Source organism: Mirounga angustirostris, unplaced genomic scaffold, assembly GCF_029215605.1.
Source record: "Mirounga angustirostris isolate CCGP_5_RB_7025 unplaced genomic scaffold, mMirAng1.0.hap1 SCAF_15, whole genome shotgun sequence".
Taxonomy (NCBI): domain Eukaryota; kingdom Metazoa; phylum Chordata; class Mammalia; order Carnivora; family Phocidae; genus Mirounga; species Mirounga angustirostris.
This window is the reverse complement of record NW_026991723.1, coordinates 22793204-22818859: the sequence shown is the minus strand read 5'-3', so window position 1 is coordinate 22818859 and position 25656 is coordinate 22793204. Positions and strand designations below refer to the sequence as shown.

The following is a 25656-nucleotide window of genomic DNA, read 5'->3' as shown; positions in this document are numbered from 1 at the left end:
AGAGTAATGAAAACCAGAAGGTAGGCAGCAGGTCCGCACTATCCAAATAGTAAATAAGGGCGGGTGATGAGGTCAGAGATTTATAAACTAGCTTTGAAAAGTGGTTTCTTCACAGAGAAGTACGTGCACACCTACCTTACATCCGCTGATCATTTCAGTTCTTTCTACTCAGCAGGAAACTGGACGTCAAGAGAAGTTCCATTTAGTGTTTGCACATGCCCGAGCGAGCCTCAGAGTTTGTTTTGTTGACTGTTTCAAAGGGGACAGTTACAATTGGAACCCAATCTTTGCTACAGAACTCTTGCTTTGCAGGTGTCCACGAAATACCACTTTTTCAAGTCAAAAACCAAGATAGCAGTTAGAGAGCATGGTATTGTTATTGCTTGGTCATGCATCATAGCAATTGAATTACGTTTATTTCACAGAACAGGGATAACTACATCCGTTCCTGCAAATTGCTCCCTGACGGTTGCACCCTCATCGTGGGAGGGGAGGCCAGTACTCTGTCCATCTGGGACCTGGCGGCTCCCACCCCGCGCATCAAGGCAGAGCTGACGTCCTCGGCCCCCGCGTGCTACGCCCTGGCCATCAGCCCCGACTCCAAGGTCTGCTTCTCGTGCTGCAGTGACGGTAACATCGCCGTCTGGGACCTGCACAACCAGACGCTGGTGAGGTGAGCAGCGGTGGTTTTCTAGGGTGGGGGTTCCCTCCTTGGGTACCTGGGCCTGAAGACCTCCTCCTGCTTCTGGGCCTGCACCCAGGCTCTCAGCCCGTGTAAAGAGCCTCCTGTGTGCCAGGCTTGGAGCTCTAGGCATCGGGAGTGTGAAGACAAAACTGTGACCCTGCCCCTCTGGGGAGCTTATAGCCTTGCTGCTGTGCTCGGTGTCCCCCACACTTTCCTTTTACCTCCCCAACATCCCCATTCCTCAGCCACTTACAGATGCCAGACTTGTTCAAAATATATTCCTGACATATACATACCATGGATTACCTGGCGGTATGGAGGGTCCTTAATACTAGGTGCTTTTGGCTTTGGCTAGAACCTTGTTTGTGTAAGTAGGAGCCGAGTGATAGAGGATAACAGAAAATCAACAAAAGGACATTAGAAGAGGAGATTCCAGGGGCGCCTGGGTGGCTCAGTCAGTTAAGCGTCTGCCTTCGGCTCAGATCATGATCTCAGGGTCCTGGGATCGAGCTCCGCATCAGGCTCCCTGCTCAGCGGGGAGCCTGCTTCTCCCTCTCCCTCTGCTGCTCCCCCTGCTTGTGAGCACACGCTCTGTCAAATAAATAAATAAATAAATATATATTTTTTAAAAGGAGATTCCATGAACTTTGCCCACAAAATGGTTTTAAAGTATGCATGTTTCTCAATTACTAAATCAGTGCTGTCCAGGAGTCATTCCACCCTAGGAATGAGCCCGGCTTCCTGCAATCTGTTCTCTTAACTGCGGTGGCAGCTGCAGTCCTGCCACCTCTGTGTCTGTCCTTGGCTCTAGCCAGTGCCTTCCCTCTGCTGAAGTCAAGAGTCCACACCAGAGATGTTACAGAAAAGTCTTTACAAAGGGAAGCACTAGTTAAACATCCCAGGGAAACCTGATGTGTGTTCCGCTTTTTCATTCCGTTTTCTTTGCTCAGAAACACTCTTCATTTATGGTGTGGTGTTAGGCTGGTGGATGATTTAGCAGGGCTCCTTTGATGCTTTGGGTCCATGTGCCAGAGTGAATGGATGGACTTTCGAAGTCAGTATACCAGCTTCGTCTCCTTCCAAACCACCCCTGTAGGTATCCAGTCAGTGTCACTGAGCCCCACTCTGTCCCTGTGTGTGGCTGATGCCGTGACCATTATTTTTCTCTTGTCATGTGCTGGGCAGCTCAGAATGAGCACAATGGACACACGTAGCTGTAGCTGACAGCCCCTTCAGACTTTTAGCCTGGCCAGTGTTTGCTGTTTTTTTCTTTTCTTCTTTTTTAAAAAAAATTTGAATAAATAACACTTTTAAAATTTTAATGCTAAGGGCTTTTCAAATATTAATCCATTTAATCCTTATAACGTCTGCACTGCTATTACCCTGATTTTATAGGTGAGGAACCTGAGGCACAGAAAGGTTAAGTCTGCCTGCCTGGCTCACACAGTCGGGTGTGGGGGAGATGTGATGGGGCGCAGGCATGCTGTTCTCATGTCTGTGCTCCCAACCCCTGCTCTGTGCCGGTCTCCGGGAGTAAACAGCTGCTGGATATAATGGGGTAGTGCTTTATGAATGTCTTGCTCACTTTGGGTTGGCCACATGTGGCTAACGGCTACTCTGTGTGAGAGGGTGGCATGGAGTCTGCTCAGTATCTCAGTATTTACTGAGACCCTGCATGGTCTAAACCTATCTTCTGGGAGCCTAAGAGTAGCGCTGAGATTTGTGGACAGAGGGATGGAACATCCACCAGGCACCTGAAGTCCGCAGAGAAAGGCATTTGTAGTCAAGGAGTAAAGTATTTCATGAGTTCTAGAGAAGGCAGGGGTGAAATGCAGAGAGGTCATTGGGTTTCCAGAGCAGTTTGAGGGAAGGAATAGCAGAACTTTCAAAAGATGAACCTGGGACTTCAGTAGTCCTGCATGACCTATGGGGAGTCTTGGAGGAAAGTGGGGCTGGTTGGGGAACGTGTGCCTGGGATGGGGTGGGGACGGTTGGGTGCGTGCAGGAGAGAGGACTAAGGTGGACATTAAGAATAGCTTTTGGAGGAACAGTCTTTGAAGTGATAGTTCTTGTCTCAGAATTCATGGCAAGTGGTGCTTTTATCTTACCTTCCACGCTCTTTAAATTCTAAGCTCAGTTTAGAAGTTTGGAGTTCTGCGGGAACAATAAGGTGAGGGGGACCTAGAGGAAGGACAGACGTAGAAACTTTGGGTGTTGAAATTCTCAAACCACTCCAATGAATCCCTCCTGGTTCACCATAGTGACTGGGCCTGTTCTGGTCACATCCCTGCTGGCTCCCTCTTGGCATGGAAAACCAGGTCCGGATCCACAAATCACCAGCCCTGCAATGGCTCACCTTGGCCTCTCCCTCAGCAACCCCCCCCCCGCCTTTGGCCTGGCAGAGCATCGGCACTCTGCAAATCCCTGTTGGTTGATTGGTTTTGGTAGTGTTTTTTGACTGAAGCACAAGAGTTCCCTTTAAGAGAACAACCTTGTGCTCAGCTTCAAGGCAGGTTCCCCGCTGAGGTGCCCATGGGTCAGCCTCAGCAATTAGCTTTGTCTCATGCTGGCCCCTGAGTCAGGAGGCCAGCATGACCCTTTGTCTCTGGGAGTCCAGATTTCCTAATGTAGGGCTCTTTCTAATACAGAAAGCAAGGTTGAGTAAATATGTGAGCTCATATGCTTTGTTGCCATGAAGGGTATCGCTGTGTGGATTCACTCATGGAAAAGTAAGTGCTTCTGGACCCTGAGCTCGTAATGTCGTGATGCAGGCCTACATCTTTCTTTACAGAACATACTCGGGATTCTGTGTGTTTGTCCTCCCCCGCACCCCCTTCAACACTCAGACACTTTTCCAGACCTGGGAGGAATTTTCCCTTCCAGACGGATTTGTAAGAAGAGCTATAAGAGCGTATTTTATTCCTCCCGTGTGATGACCTAAAATGGCATTCCACGTCTTTGGCACTTGAACCTCGAAAAAAGAAAAGGAAAATCTGCAGGTGCTGCTCCCTCCTCGGGGGAAGGTTAGTGTGATCTTGCACATCAGCAGACACTGAAGAGATGACACATGCACACCGAGTCCAAAGCTAACAACACAACAGTGTTTACCTTGAGCTTGGGCAGGAAATCATTATTCAATCTGGTTTGTTTTATCAGGCAATTCCAGGGCCACACAGACGGGGCCAGCTGTATTGACATTTCTAACGACGGCACCAAGCTCTGGACGGGCGGCCTGGACAACACGGTCAGGTCCTGGGACCTGCGCGAGGGGCGGCAGCTGCAGCAGCACGACTTTACCTCCCAGGTGACGGGCTCCCCGCTCCCTGCCCCCGGCAATCTCTGACGTGGTCTGCGTGTGGCATCCTTCTCCCTCCTTCACACCCCACCTGAGTAAGAACAAGGCAGATAGACCAGCCTTGACTATGAGACGCTGATTTAAAACAAACAAAAAGAACCCCCACAGACAAACAGACAGTGTCCCTGAAATGCTTAGAGTGGTTTCTAAAACCCTATCGGTGAAGACCTGTTAGTTTTATTTATGTATGAGTTCATTGAAGGAACTTACTCAGTGAAGAGCCTACAGTTTGACCTGTTGGAACATATTCCCACTGTCCAACGTGGGGTGAGAGATGATTATTTGATTCACATATAAAGAGAGCTTGAAAAATAGGCAGGGTTATCACGAGGAGTCGAGAAAAAATCACAGCAGCTCTGAAAGTTAGTTCATTTCCCTTGCATTAGGGGGCTTAAAAAAATGCGGTGCTGTCTCTGTGGATGCCCATTTTATTATTCATCCCTGGGAAAATGGACTCGTGGCTGACTAGATTGATGGAGGTTTGAAATGATATGAAATGGCATCTTTGTGGATCGTGGAAATGCGTTAGATATCGAGTGTCTGAACCTAGGCTTGTTTTGGGGAAAGATGGTGCCATTTTAAGTGTCTTCTGTGGGTGGAATTGTTCTTCTGATCATTACTTGCATACAGCTATGCATATTACTCAATTTCATGTCCTGTTAGTCTTTTGTGGAGTTTCTTAGAGTCTTCCTCATTCTAGCCCTTTTCCCAGTATAAGCTAGGGTACTGTTTTGGTCTGCCTTTTGTTTTAAAAAAACCTCTTATGCAAAATTTCAAATATACATGGGTGCAGAGAATGCCCTAGCATATATGGAAGTACAGAGAAGTGTCCAGTAAACTCCACTTGCCCATCACTGAGCTTTACAGTTGCGAACCCATGACCTGTATCATATCCTGTATCGTACCTGCCCCCAAACACTGGATCGTTTTAAAGTAAATTGTATCATTTCATCCACAAGCATCCCAGTTAAGTATCTGCAAAAGACAAGGACCACATTAGAACATACTTACACACAGATGTCATTATTATTAAGAATAATTTCTTGGGGGCACCTGGCTGGCACAGTTGGTAGAGCATGCGGCTCTTGATCTCAGGGTCATGAATTCAAGCCCCACATTGGGGGTAGAGATGACTTAAATACGTAAAATTAAAAAAAAAATAACTTCATCACATGTGATGTATGTATTCCAAGCTTTCTGATTGTTTTCCTAAAGATGTTTAACACTTGGCTGGTCTGTGTTGGGTCTCTTGTCCTGTGGACTATACTGCAGTCTGGAGTTTGCTGATTACATCCCCCTCTCTTGCTGTTTTACCCCCATTTCTGGTTGCCATTTCACTTCTCGGTTTATTGGGCAAAATCACTAGTGAGCCTGTTCTGCTTCCTACAGATCTTCTCCCTTGGATACTGCCCAACTGGGGAGTGGCTGGCCGTGGGCATGGAGAGTAGCAATGTGGAAGTTCTTCACGTAAATAAGCCTGACAAGTACCAGCTGCATCTCCATGAGAGCTGCGTGCTGTCCCTAAAATTTGCTTATTGTGGTGAGTTGAGCTGAAAGGAAACTGGAGGACGCCAATGGCCTCAATGGAAAATACTTCTTAAAAAAAAATAGTAGAGATCATGTCTGGAAAAAATGTTCTCTGAGCAACTGGATGCAATAATTCTATTGTCTTAATATGTTCCTCAGAGCATAGTGATGTCCGTTTCAGCCTGTTTTCCTAATGTGGGAAAAGTCAGCAGGGGATGTAGTTGCCTAATACAAGGTTTTGACACAGATTTTTTTTTTTTTTTCTTAAGCGGGGAAGTCTGGGGCAGAGGTGGAGGGCAATTAGTTACCACTCTGAAAGGGGGCAGGATTAATAGAAGCCTGGGGCAGCCACGTTGGAAGTTCTTACAGGCTGAGCAGCATAGGGAACTAGGATCAGAGAAGGGCACACTCAGCTTGCCCCACACTGTTACATACTCTGCGGTGAAGATGAAGAGGGAAGAAGTTCACGTGGGGTCAGATCCTTGTTCTCGAGATGGGTGGAGGGATGAGTAGCTGTTAGTCACTGAGCCCATTGTATCTGGCATTTTACTTAAGTTCATCCTTTAATCCTCCCCAGTCCCAATTTCATCATGAGGAAATGGACTAAAAGCCAGCAGCTTTATCGAGTCAGTATTTGAGGACCCACTGTGTGCTGGGTGTGATGCCGTCCCAAGTGTATCCGGTGGCTTGTGGGGCTGACAGGGTCCCTGCTGCTGCTGAGACAAAACCCAAGACCACAGATGGCCCACAGTGGAGCCCTGACTTAAAGCCTGCTCTCTCTCCTCCCGTCCTTGGCCAAGCCCTTGGACATGATAGTTCATGATTAGAAATGCTCTGAGTTTGTTGAAGTCCAGGTTGCTAAGAGTATAGGAGGAATTTTAATCGTGTTCACCTCCGTGTTCCTTTGCTAACTCTAGGTAAGTGGTTTGTAAGTACTGGCAAAGACAACCTCCTCAATGCTTGGCGGACCCCCTACGGAGCTAGTATATTCCAGGTAAGTAAGTCAGTGCTCCTCACCCAGAATGACCGTTTGATCAGGGCGTTCTCCATGACTCCGGCAGTGAAGGCACCTCGGGGAGGCGCAGGGCCCCTGAGCAGCTCTGTTCACATTAAACCTGCTCCCACTGTTTTCTCTTCCAGTCCAAAGAGTCCTCGTCCGTGCTGAGCTGTGACATCTCTGTGGATGATAAGTACATAGTCACTGGCTCAGGGGACAAGAAGGCTACAGTCTACGAAGTCATCTACTGAAAACATGATGTGGTTTAACTTTTAGAGTTGAATCGGGCCAAAATGTTTTGAATTTGTAGAAATAGAAAAGTTGTAACTTTAAAAGGAGAAAAAAAAAAAAAAAAACCACGAAAACCTGTTTCCAAACCTTGACACAAAACTACTTTGAGTCTACAAAGAGGAGGCGACGAATCCATCAACTGAAGGTCACCCATCTACCTAGACCAAACGGAGCACCAAGGCAGAGTGGACAGAGGGGCCAAGGGGAGTAGGCAGAGCCTCTTCTTTCCTGTCTGTGTGATCTGCCGAGATTACCTTCCTGTTCCTTGCAGTTCTCCTCACCGTCTGTGCTTGGTAGAGCAGTGGTGTCTCCAATGAACTTGTTTCCTGGTTTTGCATCTTGTGAAATGTTTTTTTGTATTTTTGTTGAAGGTTAAACATTTGTATAAATTGTAAATATATTTGGTTTATTACAGTAAAGGCTTTAGTACCAATAAGTGGTTTTCCTTTTCCTTCTTTGTTGTTTTTAATCAAAGCTTTGGGATCACTCATGTGGGTTTTAGAAGCAAAGTCCACACACGTGCAGAGGAAGTTTCAGCATGCACTTTTGAATTTGCAAATAGATTCAGTCGTGGGCTCGCACTGCGCTAGTACCTAATCAACACTTCTGAGTTACTGGGAACTCAGGACCAGAAATAGTCAGTACTTGAAGGTTTACTCATGATACTTTTATTTGGGAAGCTAAAATAACTTCATCAAGATTTGTGTTTTTTTAAAAATACTCTTGTGATTGGAGGTCACAAATTAAAGCTCTGCTTTTTCTTAGTGATTATCTGGGAGACAGAATATCCTCTTCTCTGGGAGAGTCCAGCATCTTCAGATCTTTTATTGTCTCCCTTGGCAAGCTTCACATCTCAAGACATGTGGGTGACTTATGTTCAGTGTTAAGATTGATGATGTTCACAAAGCTGTGGAATTCATTAACCTGTAAAGGAAAGGTGGGATGCCAACTGGTTTTGTCTCGGTAATACTTACTTAATCTATTATATGGGTTGACCTGAGCCAGTCACACCCAGCACTGAGCCCCATTCTTCTCATTAAGGCTTTCCCTGCAGCTTCTAGCCATTGCAATCTCTCATTAGTCCGGTCTTCCTCTTGGTGGACAAGCTTTTATTAATTTGATTAGATGAAACCTGTAACCCTGGGCTTTTAATAAGTTGACCATGCATGTTTCCTTTTCCCGAAAAGGCTATATGGCTCATATCTTCATATATCTATTACTTACTGTTATACTTTAGGAAAGAATGGTTAATATTTTTAAACCACATTTCCTGGCTATTTAAAAATAGCACCTAAGGAAGTTTTAATGTTCTTGTTTTCTTAGGATCGAGCAAGTTGTTGGCAGTTTGTCTTAATATTTTTCATTTGTTATCCAGACCTTCTTGTTTTTATACATTTAACATTATTTTGTTTGCTTTTTGCCAAAATAATATTTGTTTATGCAGAGAGTTTTTTCAATATTTTCTCTTCTCATTAAGTGAATGGCAGAGCCCTGATTACTAAGGCTGATTTCTCTCTCATCACTTCCTTGTATAATGAAGTACGTTTCTATACTGTAGACTCTGATGGCTTATTAATATAGTATTTTCTGTTGTCTCTCCTTTCCTGCCTGCCTCCCTTATTTTCTGTAATAGGAGGGGAGAAGTTACATTGCTACAATAGAGACCCACCAGTACAGTGGCTTAGAGACCACAGGGGTTTGTGTCTCCCCTGGAGACCCAGACCAGCAGTGTAGCTCTGTGTTTTCATGCTTGCTTCCCTTGCCCCCATTCTAGCCAGCAGTGGGGAAAGTGAAAGTCCAAGGAAACGGATGTCTTTGCAAGCAGGTGACTGAAGAATCTGGTCATTATTTCTATTGGCTGGGACTTAGTCACGCGGGGGGCTGGAAAGTGGGGTCTCTTGCTTGCTGTGCAGCTGTGTACCTGCCCATCAAGAAGAGGGGGAGCGTATTTGAAAGGACTCTGGGTTAAAGAAATAGTCCTGTTTTCTGTTGGTGCATTTTTTCCTTCCATGCTTTCTTGTTTCCCATGCTTCTGAGATTCTTTCTCTAGCGAGATTTTCTGAGGGTCTAGCCCTTACAGCTCATCGACTATCTTGAATCTGATGAAACCACTTCCATTTGCTAGTGAGGTACTGGAAGAGGCATTTGAGGGCTGGTCCTACTCCTCTGCTCAGGGTGTTTGGAATCTTGGGGAACTGCTGAGACAATGGCTTCCCTACACATAAAATGGGAATGATACAGTAGTCATGCCTGCTTCTCTGAGTCTTGGGGATCAGGAGCAGGTACGTGATGCAGGACTGAGTGGCAACTGTCTCACAATTGGGGGATATGAGTGGGAAAGCGATTTCTTCCTAAACTGTGAAATTAGGAGTCACACTCCTGTCCCCAAGGAGCCTGGAATCATGGGGTTGTTGAAACCCTGGTATATCCTGTGCCTTGAATATGGATTATAAATTCAGGTTCAACTAGAAGTTGATCGCCTGTATGTGCCAAGAGCCGTGCTAGGCAATTCCACCTATAAAAATGTTAGGAGATGATTGTCATTATCCCTAGATGTATTTAATATTTTTGTTTTGTTTTGTGTTGGTTTGGGTTTTTTTTTTGGTCACTTGCAGTCTTTGCACCTTGAATGTGGGTTTCTGCCATGTAACTCTTCCATGGAATTGAAATTCGCTGGGTAAAAATTGAAATCCTAGTGAGATTAGGTTTGGAATGCCTTTCCTTAGTTAACTAGATGTTTCTAGCACTTAAAATTAGGACAAAATATTTCATCAATATGATGATTAACTTTTTTTTTAAGTTTGTGCTATTTGCCAGGTGGTAGGGAAGTGTTTGACGTAAATTATAATCTTCACAGTGGTGGAGAGATGGGATTTTTGATGGCCTAATTTTTTTTTTTTTAAATTTCGTGACCGGTAAGTAGCATCTGGTTTTAAAGCCATAGAGCGTTCATACAGGGATTTTAAAAAATGGCATTTGAGCTAATGGCACACAGAGGTTGTGACTTTCCGAAATGAGTTTTCCAACAAATCGGAGAGATCAAATTCTTAACTTCGGCATGCTGCTTCATGCCATCAGGAGACTGCTGCCTCTGTCATCAGCTTGAAATTTGAGTGATGACATTTCAAGCCCTCCACTCTGCTCTAGATCTATGGATTTTTTTCTTCTCGGATATCTTCTCTTCCCTCTTCGCTCAGCAATGAAGTTGTCAGATCACCACAGTTTCGGGCTCCCCTGAGCAAGATGAAGCTTGGGTAAGGGTTATTTTCTGCCCTGGGGAATTTACTCTCCAGGCAACCAAAGCTTTGGCTTCATATTTTGTCCTGGCACTTAAACAGTTAAATGCTTGTTAGTTGGTTCATGTTTCTAGAAAAGTGGTTTTCAAACTTGAGACTGCATCAGAATCACCAGGAGGAACAGATTCAGATTTCTGGGTCTCCATCTCTCGAGTTTTTGAGTCAGTAGATCAGGACCTGAGAATTTGTATTTCTCCGAGTTCCCAGTTGATCTTGAGGCTGCTGGACTGGGGACCACACTTTGAGAATTGCTAATCTATAGCAATAATCTTTACAGTGAACTATCGGTGTGTTCAAAAACTATTAGAGTATATTCATATTCTCTTAAGACTGGAACTCTCCCATCTTTTAAGCTTTGTGGGTAAGGATTAGAACTAAAAGGACAATAAAACACAAGACATACTGTTTTGAAGTGGCTGTTCTTGCATTAGTCTTTGCTCTCAAAACGAACTTTTGAAGCTGAATATTATAATACAACTAAGTGCAAATTGAGTACTTTAAAAAGTTGCTCTTTGCATTTAGTCATAATTTAATCTGAGTTATATGAGCCTTCTATCAGGGTTGGAAAACCTACCGTAAGGACCTAATGTAGTGGAAGCCTTGAGAATGTTTAATTGGAGTGGTGATGCATAATTAAAAGTTAGAAATTGTTCTTTGAAAATTGGAATACTTACTGTGTGTAAAACAATAAGCTGCTGACTTTATAGAGTGTTTTTATTCTTCAGATTATCATATTAGATTCAGTCAGCCCACCAGCATTTACTGAAGATGTGACCTCAAGCCCTTGGCGAGGTGGCCACCAGGCTGGTGACTAAGGTGAAATTATTCCAGGGAGAGGGGTTTGGGGAAGAATCTGCTGATGGTGACGGAGGGGGATATGGGTGAGGCACTGCCCTAAGGAAACCCAACAGTAAAGGATTGACAGGCAGCTCTCAACAGTCTGGGATGTAAATTACTCATTTGGCATTAGCTGTCGAGGACAACCTATTGTGCCATTTCAGCAAGTGTTTGGAAGAACTGTTGTATGCCGGGCAATGGGCCAAGGGCTTCCAGATGTTCCCGCATGATAATTTTTTTTTTATTCATAGAAGTATCATATACCACTGATTTCAATTTGGAAAATATAGTAAGGTATGAGGAAGAAAATAAACCTCATAATGGTGCCTCTTAGAAACAATATTTTCATACCAAATATGTTCAATGTAATACAGATGATTAATAGGAATGAACATCTGTTGAGTATTTCCCAAATACCAAATAACTCAAGGACATTTGAGCACTTTGTATTATCTCACTTAATCTTCAAAAAGCCCAATGAGGTAGTTACGGGGTTCATGCTCATTTAACAGATAAGGAAACAGGCATAGAGAGGCAGTAACTAGCTGGAAATCACACAGCTAATTGTTGGTTGGAGTCAGATTTGAACCCAGGTGGTCAGACTCCAAAGCCTATTGTCTTAATTCTGTTCTACCACCTTGTCCGTGTGGTTTTATAATGTTTCTCACTTTCTTTTTCTTTTCTTGTTTTCAGCTTCAGGTGTAATTGACAAAAAGAATTGTTAGATGTTTAAAGTGTACAATATAATGATTTGATAGAAGTATGTATTATGAAAGGATTCCCCCCATCAAGCTAATTAATGTATCCATCACCTCAAATGTTTATTTTGGGGGGAGTAGTGAGAACACTTAAGTTCTGTCTCAGCAAATTTCAGTTATACACTACAGTGTTGTTACCCTCAGAACTTGTTCATCTTAAAACAGAAAGTTTGTACCCTTTTACCAACCTCTCTCTATTTCCCCAACTTCCCAGCCCCTGGCAATCACCATTCTACTGTTTCTAGTTCAACCTTCTTTTTTTTAATTGCACATATAGGTGATACCATGCAGTATTTGTCTTTCTCTGACTTATTTCACTTAGCATAGTGACCTCTAGGTTTATCCGTGTTGTTGCAAGTGGCAGCATTTCCTTCTTTTTAAAGGCTCAATAGTCATTTGTGTGTGTGCGTGAGTGCGTGCGCGTGCGTACGTGTGTGTGTGTGTGTGAGACACATTTCCTTTATCCATTCATCCACTGATGGACCCGTAGGTTGTTTCTTTCTTTTGGCTGTTGTGAACAGTGCTGCACTGATCATGAGAGGGCAGATATCTCTGAGATTGTCATTTCATTTCCTTTGATAAACCCAGAATTGGGATGGCTGGATCACATGATAGTTGTATTTAAAATTTTTTGAGGAACCTCCATACCGTTTTCCATAGTGGCTGCACCAGTGAGCATTCCTACCAATAATGCACCAAGGCTTCCCACTCCACATACTTGCTAGCGTCTGTCTTTTTTATAATAGGTATCCTCTAACAGGTGTAAGGTGATACCACCTTGTGTTTTGATTTCTGTTTCTCTTAATAGTGATGGTAAGCACATTTTCATGTATCTGTTGACCATTTGTATGTCTTCTTTGGAAAAACATCTATTTATGTCCTTTGCCCATTTTTTAATTGGGTTACTTGGGGTTTTTTTTTTTTGTAAGTCAGTTGACTTTATTTTTCTTTATTAAAATTTATTCACAAACAACTCAATGTTATATTTACTATAATTTGCTCATTTCTCATTTGTTAGGTATGTAGGCTATTTCAAACATTGAGATATTGTTATAATCCTTGTAAAGAAAATGTTCATATATCATTTTCTCTCCTTATTTCTGTTCCTTTCCTTAGAATTAATCCCGAGAAATGGAATTACTGCATCAAAAGATAAAATGTTATTTCAGATCTTTGATATACACTGCCAAATGGCTTTCTAGAAATCCTAGGCCTATTTATCCTACTCCCAGCAGGGCATGGTCATGCTAGCTTGCCTCAGGTCCACCACATTGTTCTTACTCTAAAAAAATATTTGCTAATGAGAGGCAATAAGCAATACCTCATTTTCCCATTTAGTTTTGCTCGAGCTTAGATTCATTCTTCGAAAGGATCCTGACGAGGGCAGCTCATTGACCATCCGATCCCCATACTTAAGATATCTGTCCCATTAGCATATCTAGGAAACCCTTTGTAGAGCCTTGATAACTTCTTTTAGACACCTAAAGTGGATGTCTAATTTTCTCAGGATAGGTTTCTGTTACATAAACTTGTATGTTCTATTTTCAATATTAAGAAAGCGTGTTCATTATTTTCCACCGTTATCCTTTGCTTGCTTCGAAGAGGTTGTTTCCTAACCCCAATGATGGTAAACCTTAATAGTGAGTTAAAAGTAGGGAACTATAACCTACCTCTATATTGTTTTTGTTGTTTAAAACCAAAGGTTCTTTTGTAGTTGAGCAGGTGTGATGCCCTACTGGTAATGAGAATGTGAACCAGAAATAGCCCACTGGGCACTGTGATGTGTTGGAAGGACACCAAGTTTGGAATCAGGCACAGATCCCAGGTGTGATATGGATTTATCATTTGGGTATGGCCTTGGGCAACTTCCTTAGCCCCTCTCAGGACTTTTCTCCAACTACAAAATTGAAATAAAAATACCTACGTTGGGCGCCTGGGTGGCTCAGTTGGTTAAGCGACTGCCTTCGGCTTAGGTCATGATCCTGGAGTCCCTGGATCAAGTCCTGCATCGGGCTCCCTGCTTGGCGGGGAGTCTGCTTCTCCCTCTGACTCTCCCCTCTCTCATGTGCTCTCTCTCATTCTCTCTCTCTCAAATAAATAAATAAAATCTTTAAAATAAATAAATAAATAAATAAACTAAAAATACCTACCTTACAGGGTTGTTGAAGGGATTAAACAAGATGCCATTTTCTGATAATTTAACAATTTTAACAAATTTGAGAATTTCTAAGCAATTTTAAAGAATTTCCATCTTTTTATTTTTTTCAGACTTTGTTTTGAGAATTTAACACAGCACTGGTCATACTTTTCTTTGCTATTTGAGGTCCCATTTAGCTGACCATTGACCTCATCAGCTGCCTTTTAATTGCAAATGCCTTGGTCTCAGGGCAGACTTTTAACAAAAGCTGTCCCATTAGTAACTGAACAGTCACTGGGAACTCGAGTTCAGTTGGTTCAAGCCTATCTGTGTGTCTTGTGAAGTCAAGCCTCTGTGTCCAGGACCCTTTGCACTTTCATCTTTCCCTAGAATGACCGTACTCAAATGTCACCTTCTGAAAAGACAATATGTAAAGAAACTTGGAATTGCTTTGCAGCATGTTCACGTCCTGGCACCGTCAGCTGACAACGGGTATTTGTTCACTCCGCGCTCTGGAAAAATGCTGGCCATGCCAGTGAGTGCGCTTCAACTTAATAGGTTAGATCGGGAGGGTTCCCTTCATTTCTTAGAACACTAATCATTCGGACTATCCTCTCCAAGAGGAAAATCCATGTTTCGGTATCCTTTAGAGTCCAGGTGGTGTGTAGCTCTTGCCATTTTAAAGGCTATATTATGCATTTCACCCAAAAGGAATGAGCTATAAGGCTTGCACAATTTCTACCTAGTCCATTAATTGTTAGGGTGTCAGCAATGTTAAAAAGATTTATTTGAGAGAGCACAAGTGGGAGGAGCAGGGAGAGGGAGAGAAAACCTCAAGCAGACTCTGCTAAGTGCAGAGCCCGAAGCGGGGCTCGATCTCAGGACCCTGAGATCACGACCTGAGCCGAAACCAAGAGTTGGACACTTAAATGACTGCACCACCCAGGTGCCCCAGGGTGTCAGCAATTTTTGATGCACGTGGCCATTGCCCTTGCTGTGAACAGGGCATGCTATTATTTCTCTATTTCTCTATTCTCCTCACTCTGTGTCTAGTTAGTGAAGTAACCAGTGTAACAACCCAGCTTTACTGTATGCTCTGTAATAAGCAACAGCCAGTGTGCAAAGCCACTTGCAAAAGTGAGGCGGGAAGGGTCCATATGTATATATGGTATATACATATGTATATGTATGATATATGTGTGTATATATGTGTATATATGATATATATGTATGTATATGATATATATGTCATTGAAGGAAGGGGCTACACAGCATTAAAAAACCTCAAAACCTCTCCATCCTAATATTTCTATTTTTGATGTATTTCCCATGCATTCATTCATATGTGAGCACAGCACACATTCCATTTTGCATTCTGCTCTTTTTATTAAGCTATCTCGAGTCCTTTCCTTCCTCATATTTCTGGGTAGTCCAGCTCTTTTTATTGGCTCCATCAAATGACACAGCGCTGTTTATTAGACTACTTCTACAACGTTGCCTATCACATTTTAACTCTAATAGCTACTGCTGCATTAAACATCTTCACATATAGAACTGCTTTCTTCCTCCTTTGAAGTATTTCCTTGGAATAATCTCAGGAATAGGATTGCTAGATCATAGGGTGTGAATGTATTATAAACCTATTTTTCATTTCTGTAGTTGGCTTTCTTGTTTGCACAAAAGTAAAATTTATTAACCTCCACCCAACACAAGCATCTCAATCAAGGGCTTTATTTTTATCAAACTTATTTTACTGGGTATAACATTTCATGGGAATGTTTTAAATGGCAAAATTAAAGAAAGGAACACGCGGTTTCCCTTTCCATAATACAAACCGTCGGCACTCAAATAAGGTCTGTGCTGAAACCTGTGCCCTTCTGGTTTTCTTTCTGAAATTGTATGAAGTGACCATATCCTACTTGTGCATAAAAGATAGTTGATGAGAAAGACAAAGCTCTTGTTCTTTGGGTGAGTGATTCATTGGTTGATTGCCTAGAGTTTTCCACTTGGGAACAAATTCCTTCTGTGGTTTCCAGAGCTTGAAGAGACATTAGTTTGCTTTTCAGTTTACATGGCCATTCTACTGAATCCATTGCACAGCACTCTACAATTGTAATAGCCCTGATACATAACTTCACATTTGGAATGTAAAGTGCAACCATTCTTAATAGTTTAGTTTAATGGCCACTCTTTCCTTTCCCCTATGGTTTCCTGTGTAGTAGTAGTATTTTTTTAAGCAGACCAACCATTTTAGTGCTACCCCATTCTCCACTGAACATACACCCCTCTGCGGTGAAAATCCTTTTAAGAACAACTTACAGTCCCTTGGAAAGCAGACCACTTAGGATGAGAAAACATTGATCTATGGGGAGAGATGACCCAATGAGTCCTTGTCTGGAATTTTCCTTTTCCATTTTGTCCCCTTTAAGAAAAGCGAGCATGATGTGTATGAAAATGCATGAGCAGGCTGTCTGAGAGGAGTTGTGTGGACCAGTGGGGTTTAGGTAGTTACCTCGTGTGATGGCAATTTTTAAAATTGGTGGCAGACTACCACCTGGGTATTTGTTTTACCTGAATGACTAGATCCTGAATTGAAAACCTTGCATTTTTTTTTTTTTTAACCTTAGGAAGTTTCAGGTGACTTCCAATTCCTTTTCTTCCTTATACCCCCTTAGCTGATCCCAGGAATCATAGCCTTGTTGGCTCTCCCCTTCAGTGCTGTCTTCTGAGATCAGCAAAGAAAGAGTTCCTGCTCTCAGCTCTTAGGGGGGTGGCATCCATGATTCTGTTACCAGGGAAACCAGTTTCAGATGGGTGCAAAGAAGGCAAAAGGTTCAAACATCTTATTTGAAATAATGAAATAAGAATGCAACCTATAACTCCCCCTCTCCCCACCTATCTAATGTCAATTTCCATGGCAACAAGATCAGAAAGGCCGCTGACAGCCAGCCACTGACAGTAAACTCACGTGTCTGCCTAGGTGGCAGGCATCCTTTTGATAACCGCAAATGCCAGTTTGTTTGATCCCATGACATATCATTGGGCTGGAAAGACTCTTATTTAAAGAGTGAATAAAATAGAATCTACCTAGCCAAGATGTCTGTCCTAACTCCTATCAAACAAATAATTCAGGAATATGGTTCAGGTGATTACTATTGCTTTCCATGATAGCCACTTTGTCAAAGTGCAAATCTCCTTGTCTACCATGTTTGTCTTTCTGATTTCTGGACTAATACTTCACAGTATGATGACCACCTCCTCTGGGCTGTAATTTATTATATCAGATATTTTGACACTGAAATATGTGTACTTTCTGAATTTTCAGTATACAGAATGTAAATGTTAGTTGATTTTAATCTCTGCAGTAGTGCCTAAATATTTGGTCACATCTCCTTATAATTTATATCCATTTTAGATGTTTTGCCTTCTAGAAGATGTGGACTCTTAGGATGAAATATTTGAAAATCTTTTTTTTTTTTTTTTTAAGATTTTATTTATTTGACACACACACACAGAGAGAGAGTGAGTGAGCACAAGCAGGGGGAGCGGCGGGCAGAGGAAGAGGGAGAAGCAGGCTCCCCATGGATCAGGGAGCCCGATGTGGGGCTCGATCCCAGGACCCCGGGATCATGACCTGAGCCAAAGGCAGATGTTCAATTGACTGAGCCACCCAGGTGCCCCAAAATAGTTGGAAATCTTAATGTACATGTCTAAATAGTTAAAAAGCTCTAGGTGGTCCCTAACATGTGCAGAGCTGAATCCCCCACAGGTAAGCGATATACTGTTAAAAAATGCTTTGCCACGGCCATAATCCAACTGAACATTTCAACACAGGATGGCTATTTCTTTTTTTTTTTTTTTTTTAAGATTTTATTTATTCATGTGACAGAGACACAGCGAGAGAGGGAGCACAAGCAGGGGGAGTGGGAGAGGGAGAAGCAGGCTTCTCGCGGAGCAGGGAGCCCGATGAGGGACGGGACTCGATCCCAGGACCCGGGGATCATGACCTGAGCCGAAGGCGACGCTTAACGACTGAGCCCCCCAGGCGCCCCAGGATGGCTAATTCTTAGTATCATGGGCAAATTAGCAGCAGAAGGAACTCTTCAAAAGGAACTGAGGGCTTCAAAAGGATTTCAACCCTTAGCATTGTGTAGAGATGCTGAATCACTTACATTATGAATTTTTTGCCTTTCCAGCTGCCTTTTGTTAAAATAAAAATACAATTCAGCATGCCATCTTCTCTGGCCTCCTCTACTAACACTAGGTTTAAATTATTCAGATTAAATCGACTACGTTTTAAATCAGTGGATTATTTGCACTTAGTAAATATCAATTGCTACCTGTTAGTGGTGGTATGAAATATATAAACTCTTAAATTTTTTAGCACATACCTGCCTGTCTGATAAAACACTTCTGTAGAGCAGTACTCACATATGACGAGCTCAGCCCTGAGTCCATGCTGCCCTCGTTAGCTACATTCCTCTTAGCATTCATAGCTGAGGGAAGCTTTCTCCCTAGCCACAGCTCAACGCGTTTTCTGGGGGCGAGGTGTTGGAGAGTTAGTTGGGTTGGTTCAATGACTCACACAGACGTGCTGACATGGATTTTGGTGCTGGCCTTTCTTCCCCCTCCTGGGGGGAGGAGGGGCAGAAAAACATTAAGATAAGACACCAGTTTTAGCTAATATTTCCACAAGCTAAAAAACATTAAACTTGCCACTTTCTCTGTTCCTTCTTCTCTTTCTTCACAGTGAAGTGGTCCAGGCGGACATCCCACCCGGGCTTGACTAAAGCCCTTGAGGCACATACGATTTCTTTGAGTTAGGTTGGGAGATATATAAATGAGTATAAACAAAAAATGTGTGTTTGATTTGAACAAATTTGATTGTACATAATGCATGGTTCCTTATGTCAGTGATTGACAGCTGTGCCTTGCACAATTGTGAGAACTTTGAGAATTACTTCTTGGCATAGTCACAAAAATATCAGGGCCTATCCTGTTCGGGTGGACAGTGTTTCTCCTGGCATTTCCATAGACTGTTTCACAAGGTTCTCTTGTCACCATTATTTCTATTCTGAGCTACTTTAGTTTATGGCTATTTCTACATTAGGAATTGTAATTCTGTAATTTGCCAGCAATTGAAATCTTCTAAGTCCTTCAGATCAACATTTCAATGACTCTAGGATGTGAGGAAAATCCTAGAAGAAACAAATGCTGATCAAGTAAAACTAGAGTTGATAAAAACATGAGAGCAAACCCTAAAGTCACTACTGAATAGAACTTGAAATAGAAAATAAGCACAGTGACATGTAGCCATGTGTAAGTGATGCTGCCTGGTGCACTTTTTATTGAGTCATAATGTTATTTTAATCACCAATAGAATCCCAGAGCAAACGCATATCCGCACAGCACTCCATAACAAGAAAGGCAAAGGAAACCAGGTTTTTTTTCCAGCCTGAATAGAAAATATTTTCTTTTTCCCATCCAGGACTCAGTGGAAGCATTTACTACCTACAAGCAGTAGATTTGATTTCCAACTTTTGAAATGTTAGAGGTAAATGTAAAAAATATGGACAGGCCCCAAACACCAAGTCTGCTAAACAGGTAATAGCATGCTTTTAAAATACATGAAAGTTTAGAGGATACTTCAATTGTATAAAAAGCCATATTTCATTCAACAAACATTTACTATGTTCAGGTAACTCTGGAAGGTACTATTGGAAGGACATAATAATAATACCATGGCTAACATTTATTGAGCACTCACTGTATGTCAGGTACTTTACTAACTACTCTATTTGCCAAATTTCCTTTAAAAATAATAATAGACATGGTTTCTGCCCTAAAGGAGCCAAGTCCTGGTCCAGGATTAGGATGGATGAGGAAGGACTCTTCTTGGGCTCCAAGTTTAAGGTGCTACCAAAAAACTCAGTGATCAAGATAAATAATGGTTTACTGAAATTTTTAAAATATCAACGTTAGTACAAAAATCTGTGATGATATGAAGCAATAAGAACTCTCATTGCTGGTGGGGATGCAAAATGGTACAGTCACTTTGGAGGACAGTTTGTCAGTTTCTTAGAAAACTAAACATACTCTTACCATGTTACAGTCCAGCAGTCAGTGCTCCTTGGTATTTATCTAAAGGAGCTGAAAACACGTCCACACAAAAACCTCCACATAGATGTTTATAGCCTCTTCCTTCAGAATTATCAAAACTTGGAAGCTGCCATGATGTCCTTCAGTAGGTGAGTGGATGTGGTGGTTAAGTTTATGTGTCAGCTTGATTGGTCCCCAGTGTGCCCAGATATTTGCTGAAACATTATTCTGGGGTGTGTGTGTGTTTCTAGATGAGATTAATGTTTGAATCAGTAGACTGAATAAAGCAGATTGCCCTCCCCTCTATGAGTGGGCCTCATTCAATAGTTGAAGGCCCAAATAGAACAAAAAGACTGAATAAGATGGAATTCATTCTCCACCTGTCTTCAGACTGGGACAGTCTTTGCCTGCTTTTAGCCTCTGAGGTGGATTGGCATACACCATTGGCTCCCTTGGATCTCCAGCTTGCTGACTACAGATCCTGGGACTTCTCAGTCTCCATAATCACATGAGCTAATTCCATAAAATAAATTCCTCTCTCTCCCTCTGTGTATACATATATACATATATGTATATATTGCCTATTGGTTCTGTTTCTTGAAAAACCTAGGCCAATGTAGTGGATAAATCAACTGTGGCATATCCAGGCAAAGGAATATTACTCAGCACTAAAAAGAGATGAATTGTCAAGCTATGAAAAGTCATGGAGGAAGCTTAAATGGATATCACTAAGTGAAAGAAGCCAATCTGAAAAGGCTGCATACTGTATGATTCCAACTCTATGACATTCTGGAAAAGGCAAAACTACAAAGCGAGTAAAAAGATCAGTGTTTGCTGGGGTGGTAACGGGGAGGGAAGGATGAATAAGTAGAGCACAATTTTTAAGGCAGTGAAAATTCTCTGTCAGGAACTAAAATGGTGGATACACATCACTATATGTCTGTCAAAATTCACAGAAAGTGCACCACTAAGAATGAACCCCAATGGAAACTTTTGAGTGAGAATGATGTGCCAATGGGGGTTCCTCAGTTGTAACAAATGTACCACTTGGGTGTGGGATGGTGATAGTGGGGAGGCTGTTTGCGTGGGGGCAGCACGTATATGGGAATTCTGTACTTCCGCTGAATTTCACTGTGAACCTAAAACTGTTCCCCCCCAAAAAAGACTATTTTTTTAAAAGACTTTATTTATTTATTTGAGAGAGAGAATGAGAGAGAGAGAGCATGAGATGGGGGAGGGTCAGAGGGAGAAGCAGACTCCCTGCAGAGCAGGGAGCCTGATGCAGGACTTGATCCAGGGACTCCAGGATCATGACCTGAGCCGAAGGCAGTCGCTTAACCAACTGAGCCACCCAGGCGCCCTAAAAAAAAGACTATTTAAAAAAATCTATCATGAACACAATATGAGTATTTTAAATAAAGGCATATCTAACCCTGTCCTTGCACATTGCTGCCCCACTCACCTCACCCAAATTTTGATCCTGTTCCATCCTGGCTTTACTTAAAATTTTGACACTTGTTTATCATGGATTTTTCCGCTCCCAGGTTTGGTTTTTTAAGTATTATTTATTTTTATTACAGAGTTTTTTGGCACCTCTTTATTTTGTTTTAATCTTTAGCATTATGTAATATCCTATTGTATAAATGAGAGTGAATTTTTTTTAAGTTTTTTTTTTTTTAATTTGACAGAGAGAGACACAGCGAGAGAGGGAACACAAGCAGGGGGAGTGGGAGAGGGAGAAGCAGGCTTCCTGCTGAGCAGGGAGCCTGGTGCGGGTCTTGATCCCAGGATCCTGGGATCATGACCTGAGCCGAGGGCAGACGCTTAATGACTGAGCCAACCAGGCGCCCCTCTGGCACCCCTTTAAATTTTGTGCCCATAGCAAATGCCTCTCACCCTAATTTCAGCCTTGAGTATGACAGATGTCATACACACAGTTAATTAAAAAATAAGGTAACAAATGATACATTCCATTACGGTAATTGTTAGGGTCGCCAAAGAGAGGTGTGAAAGATATTCCACTAGAGGCAAGGGAAGAAATAGCTTCAATTTATAAACATAGATTTACTATTTATATACATACATGCATATATATACAAATATTACTACTTCAATATTTATATATAGATATAAGTTGACATATTTATAAAATAAGGCTTACTAATATTTAAAAGCAGGTTTAATGTTATAATCCCTACTGAGTCCGTACGTCAGCAGGCCACGTGTCCCATTCAATTCACGAGGTGCCTCAAGGAATGGCAAGGGCAGTGGACTGGGGTTGACAGTGGTGTCCTAAAAGCAAATTGTCATACGTTGCAAATTCCATGTGCAGGTGAAGTAGATTTCTGTATTAATCTGTCTAATTTTAACCAACTAACTTAACCACTCATAGAGGTGACTTAAAAACCTTCTAGCCCTGGAGCTGGAGGTTGAAAGTAGTGTTAAGGATACAAACATAGGCAATCCAAAATGTCAGTGCTGACCCTTTTCCTCCTTGGAATATTTGGAACGCTCCGTCAGATAAATGATGAGATTAAAAAAAGAGGGTGGGGAGGAAAGAGGGCTTCATTAGATCTAACAAGAAGTTTGTCCAGAAGAAAAATTCAAAATTATCAAGAAGACTATTTGAAAAAAGAGGTTTACATCTACTCTGGTTAAGGATGCACTTTAACCTCATGTGCTGGGTTCTTGTGTTAAATGATCAGAGGTGGGAATATGTGGGAGTTCTTTGTATCCCGTCCCTGACCCACCTCACTACCAGTGGGGGAGTAGATCACTATAATAATGTCCCCACGCATTATTCCTCCCTGTGGCCACACCTCTTTGCACTGATATGTTGCTGATAGTCCCATCAAGTGTCAGGTGCTATGTTTCTGCCTCCTTGAATTTGAGGTGGTCTTGGGACTCCCTTTGACCAATAGTACACAATGGAAGTGACACTGAGCTAGTTTCTCTAGAGGCCTTTTAGTTTCCACTTAAACTCTGAGAAGCCTGAGATCATCATCTACAAAGCTTGTGTTCCTGCTCTCGCTCTCTCTCTGTCAAATAAATAAATAAAATCTTTAAAAAAAAAAAGTTCTAGTCTAGCCTCCCCAGGAGGCTCAGTGTTCAAATGGTGGATGAGAGGCCCCACTGACAGCCAGCACCAATGGCCTCCGTCAGACCACCAGATGACCATACCTGCATGCGACCAGCAGAACAATGAATGACCCAGACTGCCAACCAACAGAATTTTGAAAATGAATAAATCACTGCTTCAGTGATTTTTATTACAGAGTTTTTTGGCACCCCTTTATTTTGTTTTAATCTTTAGCATTATGTAATATCCTATTGTATAAATGAGAGTGAATTTTTTTTAAGATTTTTTTTTTTTTAATTTGACAGAGAGAGACACAGCGAGAGAGGGAACACAAGCAGGGGGAGTGGGAGAGGGAGAAGCAGGACCATCCCACTACGTTTGGGGTGGTCCATCACACAGCAACAGGTAACTGAAGTGGTTGGTGGTCTGTTAAAAGTGGAATCTGGCCTCCAATAGAATGTGCCCACTTTTGTAGGAAAACAGGTTCAAAAACAGCATACAACCTTTCCTCTAGGCTTGAGCAGTCCTTGTTCTCTGTCCTCGGGGTGTTCAAGCCTAGAGGAAAGGTCAGCAAATCTTCTAGTTGAATTAGGTAACAAGTCCTTGCAGGACCACATGGCATTCTGGAAGTGGAGAAGGTTCTGGAGTTGTTGTTCTGTAGGCTTATTGCCTTGTTCCTGCAGGATGGCGGTACATGTATATAATTATAAGCTTGAACATACTTAGTTTTCTGATGAAAAACTTAAGCCTAACATCCCTATGCCAATTAAGGAAACTTGGTGCTGATTTAGATAATATCTGAAGCATTTGTAGAATCTGGAGTATGGACTCTTCGTTAGGGTTCTTCACATCCTGATGAACTGCCCCTGGAGTTGGGATTCCTGAGTAGGGGTCATGCTACCTCAGAGCCACCAGGGAGATTGCCATTATTAACCTATGCGCACGTGTGGATCACTGATTTTATCAGTCTCTTCCCTCACCTCTTTCTCCAGGTAGCAGCCCCGAACTTGAGTATACTGTCCTGTACAAGGCTGTCGACCTGAAAGTGGATAGAACTCCACAGGAGAAGGGCAGGATGGACAATGGAAGTTGGAGGGAGGAGGGACAGGGAAACCCAGGGGCCCATCCAGGAGGAGATAGGAAAAAAGAAAGAAGGCCTGGTCTGACCTTGACTCCCACTCAGTGTTTTTAAGTATTTCCTAACCTCCTTCAGGTTGCAGCACATAGAGAACAGGAAAATATTAATAAGTTACGGTGGGGAAACGTAGAGTGTGCTGGTGCTGAGTATCATGGGTTAAATGAGAAGAGCTACCAGAAGAACAACCATTCTCAATTAAGTTAGGAACAAAAATGTCCCAAGTTGCCAAATTAGCTGTCTCAAATTAGTTGGGTCTAAATAAAACCCAGTCACAAGGGTAAGGATAGAAAGTGCATATACTGAGTGACTGCTATGTTTCCAGAGACTTCTATATCTTACCTTCAGTCCACATAGGGGTAACCTACTCAAAGCTCAAAAACCAAACTCAAAGCCTGAAATCAAAAAAGCTTGCTGAACTCCATGCCCCTGAGGGACTGTTATATTTGTCCTCTCTGTGTCACATTACTTCTTCTCAGAGTAATCCCATACCAGTTCCCTCCCTTTCTTCAAGTCCAGCCTTGGTTTAACACACTCAGGCTTCTAATCCCAACCATGCCATGGAAACTGCTTTTGATAAGGTCTCCAATGCTTTTATTGCCAAACCCATTGACCAACGTTTTATGTTTTTCTTGCTCAGAGTCTCAGCAGCTTTTAAAACAGTTGATGACCCTGTCCTTTTAGAAACTCTTTTCTTGGCTTTGGAGACACCAAAGTCTTCCAGTTTCCCTCCTGCCTTTCTGGATGCTGGCCTTTCCTCACTGGCACTCCCCGTTTCTTTATTACCCTCTAGACACACTCACCTTTCTTTTTGTTTCTGAAACATGCCAAGTTTGTTCGGGTTTGTCCAGTGCCTTTGCACCAACTGTTCCTTCCATCTTGTTGCCACATGGAGGTTCCTTCTTGTCATTCAGCTCAGCTATCATTACCTCAGAGAGTCCCCTGACTTCATTATCTAAAATCACTCTCTCATCTGTCTCCTTCTGTTATTTTTTTATGCATGTACTTGTTTTAAATCCTTATTTGTGAACTTGCTTACTATTTTTTTCTTCCTCTCTAAGACCATGAACTCCTTGAGAGTAAACTTACTATCTGTAGCAACCAGAAGATATACATAGAATAGCTAGCCTCCAAGATGGCCCACCAGTTATCCTATTCAGGCCCTGTGTAATCTCTTCCTACATTGAATAAGGAAGATGTAACCAATAGAATACTAAGAAGGTGACAGTATAGCATTTTCTGCCTTGGTCTTTTGGGTGACTTTCTTTGGGGGAAGCCAGCTGCCATGTTGTGATGTCACTCAAGCAGCCCTGTGAAGAGGAACTGAGGGCTCTGCTAACAACCAGCACCAATTTGTCAACCATGTGAGTGAGCCATCTTCAAATCAGATTCTTAAAGCCCAGTCAAGCCTTTTGTTGACTTCAGCCCACCCATATCTGACTGCAACCTCATCAGAGACC

The 25656-nt window shown here is 42.4% G+C and overlaps 1 protein-coding gene across 11 annotated transcripts in view; it reads left to right on the top strand.

Moving 5' to 3' along the window:
• TLE1 (TLE family member 1, transcriptional corepressor) overlaps positions 1–7291 on the top strand; it is a 90668-nt gene extending 83377 nt beyond the window's left edge. For 8 of the 11 annotated variants that reach the window (XM_064579443.1, XM_064579442.1, XM_064579444.1 and 5 more), the window contains 5 exons: positions 426–673; positions 3842–3989; positions 5430–5580; positions 6485–6561; positions 6708–7291. In XM_064579443.1, coding sequence (XP_064435513.1) covers positions 426–673; positions 3842–3989; positions 5430–5580; positions 6485–6561; positions 6708–6815 — 732 coding nt within the window. In that variant the 3' untranslated portion in view covers positions 6816–7291. Of the gene's footprint in view, positions 1–425; positions 674–3476; positions 3650–3841; positions 4076–5429; positions 5581–6484; positions 6562–6707 lie in introns of those variants that run through there. The other 3 variants (XM_064579445.1, XM_064579447.1, XM_064579446.1) reach the window with 3 other exon arrangements.
• Positions 7292–25656: the final 18365 nt, after the last annotated feature.